This window comes from Rhipicephalus microplus, chromosome X (genome assembly GCF_043290135.1).
Source record: "Rhipicephalus microplus isolate Deutch F79 chromosome X, USDA_Rmic, whole genome shotgun sequence".
NCBI classification, from domain to species: Eukaryota; Metazoa; Arthropoda; class Arachnida; order Ixodida; family Ixodidae; genus Rhipicephalus; species Rhipicephalus microplus.
This window is the reverse complement of record NC_134710.1, coordinates 299,238,758-299,242,757: the sequence shown is the minus strand read 5'-3', so window position 1 is coordinate 299,242,757 and position 4,000 is coordinate 299,238,758. Positions and strand designations below refer to the sequence as shown.

The following is a 4,000-nucleotide window of genomic DNA, read 5'->3' as shown; positions in this document are numbered from 1 at the left end:
ACAATGTATTACCGAAATTCTGCTGACTTTTTACTGACGTCTTCTAAAATTAGCCCAATATTAATCCCATGTTTGGCTTATCAACGAAACATTATCAAACCTTAGCACCACCTGACAAGAATAACACGGATAATTCAAGAAGCGCTCACTCACCAGTCTCGAGCCACACCAGTGACCGCAGGGCTGCTCGACACTCGCGAGATCACAAAGTGTCACTAGCTGCACGGAACCACCACATGATTAAGCTTTCCACAATTCACTTCTCTCGATGACAGCGTTCGATACCGCTTGTGGCCGCCTGTGATACGCAGAACGTGCACAGAACGATTTCTTTTTCCCGAACGCAGCCAAAAGCTGCGCACAATCCTCACTGGACCAGCGTGGTCTGCGCCATCTTGATTTATGGGGAACGGCCACCCGGTGGTGAGGCTGCTTACGTCACTTTTCCAGCAGCCATTGAAAGCCGCTGAGCGATGCGCCGGAGCTATTGCGGAGAATCCACCCTAGCCTAAGCCATGCGCTGTAGCAGTTGCGGAGCAACCACCGAGCATAACAAAAAATTGGCCCCGTTCTTCTCCGGTTTCCTTCGTCCGTCATCCACGGGAGGAAAACAGTGAAAAACGAATGTATATGCTCCGGAACATTTCGGTTTGAGTGAGGTCACTGGAATAAATAGGGAGGATGGTCTCCGAAATCCTCCCAGCTGGGTATAATGTTGTTTAAATTGTAGACAGCAATGCAGTGTTGTATATGAAAGTCTGAATGCCACCCTATACCTCACCTTTGCAAACTTTTAAATTCGAATGCATTTCTTTGTCGGGATATGTCAGGCGTCTGTCGGAATACGTCCACCCCTCTCTCCCACCACACAGCTGCGAGCGCGCACGCTTATCCTCGCCCCTAGCAACCAGAGCATGTGGTGCGAGAAAGTGTAAAAAAGGGTAGGTGCAGTGCTTCGCCGCCCCTTCTCTCGCCATTCACTCTCTCTCATCCCAGCTCCCCACTTTCTCGTCTGCTCGCGCCTCACTCTCAACCGTTCGCTGGATGGGCGCCTCTCAAGAACATCCGGACATGTGTGCCTAAAACGCCGCTGTGAAACGCCAACGCCGAGTGGAAAACGCTGTTTGTTTTGTTCACTTCATAGCATTTTTAACTGTACACGCTGGCTACAAGAGCTGAAAACGCCTACTCGTTTCTCGCGACAGAAAAACGCCGCGTTCGGCGAACGGCACCATTGACTACATGGTGTAAGAAAAAGAAGAAACACTATTGTTCGAACGCTGGGTTGTCACGTGTGAATAGCCGTTCAAGACGCTACGCATTGCACTACCATTTCCTGACAAATACATTCGGGAAGGTGAGGGCATTTTTTTTAGCTGTGTGAATCACCCTTTAACCAGCCGTTATGTATTTATCATGTCTGTTGCAGGTTAATTTATTTCCGCTCACTATTTCTGATAATACACACCGCAAAATATATTTTGCTCGAACAGTATTTTTTTTTCATTAAGTGTACAAGTTTGCCATGTCATTTCCACAAATATGAAGCATAATTTTTGGGAAATATGTTTGACCATATTTTTCCAGGCCAGGTGAGATTATCAGGTTTTACATTGATGGGCAGTAGTCACACGAACATATAAATAGCCTACCACCAAACGTTATTTTGCAATTCATGCATCGCTCTACGAGTAAAGATAATACATTGCGGTATTTTGTCCCAAATATACCTTATGGTCTCTTTAGTTAGCGATTCCTGCTTTTGTTCCCGCCTTTTTTGCTAAATTCATGGTTGCAATTTTATCTCCGCACCAAGTAACCGCCACCGTTTCTCTAACCAGCTCGTTGATCTCATCCTTTTCCGCATTTGGTGATTTACTTATACTTGCACCAATGTACATGACCTTAAAGGTTTGTTTTTATACGAAACTGCCATGGCTCAATGGGTAAAAGGTGGCTTTGTGCGAAATTCATTCCTGTTTACCCACCAATAGCACAAAACACGGAGGCTCTATTGCTTTTGATAACATTTCAGCAGGATCTCTCAGACCCAGCATGGGCTGTACCTCCAAATTATACTCACTTTGTGCTCACCAAGCTGGTTTCGCAACTCAGTGATAACGGACGTCACCATCATAAAAATGCGGTATTCGTTTTCTTCATACATATTTCAGACAGGTATTGCTTGTTGTTTTGCTATCGCTGTTTTACTAGTCCAGTAAAAAGATTACCATTGCTAGCCGTTCGACATTTAACGCCGGAAACTGACAGAACTCATTATTGTTTCGTTTAGAGCTTTTGCATGCAGCCACATGGATGTTTTTCTCCCGTTTGTTGAGAGGCTTTCTATGCAGTTTAAAAAAAATATTGCTGCAGTATTTCAACACCTTTAAAAAACTTTTTATCGATAATTAGCAAATATGTTAAAACATTTTTGGTTAAAGCAGCCCAAGACTTTTTTTTACATTTTTGTAGGTATAGAAATTTAGAGGGAGTCTGCAATGATCCCTTTGCGGCCACCATCCTGTTTCACAGTAAAGATGCAAATTCTTCAACAAAACCACACGGGTTGACGTCATGTGAATTCCTCCTATACCTTTACAACGCTTGGAAATATTCCCGTATGTCTTAGCCCAATTACTTCGATTTAGTATTATACTCTTTAATAAATCAGAAGACAAAAAGATCAGGAAGAAACGCTTCAGAGCTCCCACGTATGAAAGAAGATTACATATGCCATTCTTTCGTTGTGTAGTCACAGTTCTCATCGCATGTATGAAACAACTTTAGGCTGTAGGAACAGCGCGTGTGTTGCTTTTTTTTGTTTTCATGTTCTCCCTCTATAACTTCTTCCGCTTCGAGTGGTCTTACTATTCAGTGTACCAGTTCAATTCACCATAAATAAGTCACATCTGTCATAATAAATTTCCATTTTCGCTTGCAAAAGGGACCCGGAAGCCGCATAACAGCATTTTTCATTGATGAAAGGTTTTTTCCTTTCATAAAGCTTAAGCGCTGAGTGTAGATTCTAGGCTTTCGAAACTCTTTTGAAATAGATTGTCTATGAAGCGAGCCAATGAAGAAGATGAAGAAAAAGAAGAAGAAGAAGAAGAAGAAGAAGAAGAAGAAGAAGAAGAAGAAGAAGAAGAAGAAGAAGAAGAAGAAGAAGAAGAAGAAGAAGAAGAAGAAGAAGAAGAAGAAGAAGAAGAAGAAGAAGAAGAAGAAGAAGAAGAAGAAGAAGAAAACCTCTCAAGAAGGCGACGTGTCTCTGCTCTCGTGAAGAAATACCACAAATGGCGGCGATGGGAACGAAACTCAGCGCGGTCCGTCAGCAAAAATACAACACGCCTTCTTCTTGCCCTGGAGGAAACGGTGAGCTTTCAGAGGCCACCATCTTCGAAAGCTATGCTACGGCACTCAAAGCAGTGGTTGAAATGGCCTCGTGGGGCACCAAGGGTCTGGAGCACAACGGCTGGTTACGGACTCTCTCGTGCCGTGACGTTATCCTGATGTGCTTCAGCATAGACTCCCTGGAGAAACACCCAGAGTTCGCCATACCAGAGGTGCGCCACTTCTGCCGCAGCGTGGCCATCATCCTGGCGACGATCAAGAGCCTTCGAAGCCACCTGCTCACGCTGCTATATACAGCTACCACGAAGCCGATGGACGCGGCACTTCAACTAGGGCGCATCGTGGCGATGTGATCATGTGCCTATGGTTCAACTGGAGGGCTCCGCCAAGACCAAGGATGGTGTGCACGAGGCGTTCGAGGCCGTTGGGAGGACTTCCTTGCAACAGGGAGATGAAGAAGGTCCACATTGTGATATTTATATTTATATGTACTATATATCTAGAATAAACAAGTCCCCAGTGAGATACTAGATAGGGGACTGGAGTAAATTTTCACATTGAATTTTCTTCTTTGTTGCGCCCGTCGTCACTAACGTTCCCTTCAGCATACCCGTAATTTGACTAAATTTACGCTAGTGTATTCCCAAAA

The 4,000-nt window shown here is 44.3% G+C and overlaps 1 protein-coding gene across 1 annotated transcript; it reads left to right on the top strand.

Moving 5' to 3' along the window:
• The first annotated feature begins 3,293 nt into the window (after window positions 1–3,293).
• On the top strand, window positions 3,294–3,704 carry LOC119162159 (ras-like GTP-binding protein rhoA). Its single transcript, XM_037414629.1, has one exon. It carries the CDS (start codon window positions 3,294–3,296, stop codon window positions 3,702–3,704), a length of 411 nt encoding a protein of 136 aa, XP_037270526.1.
• Window positions 3,705–4,000: the final 296 nt, after the last annotated feature.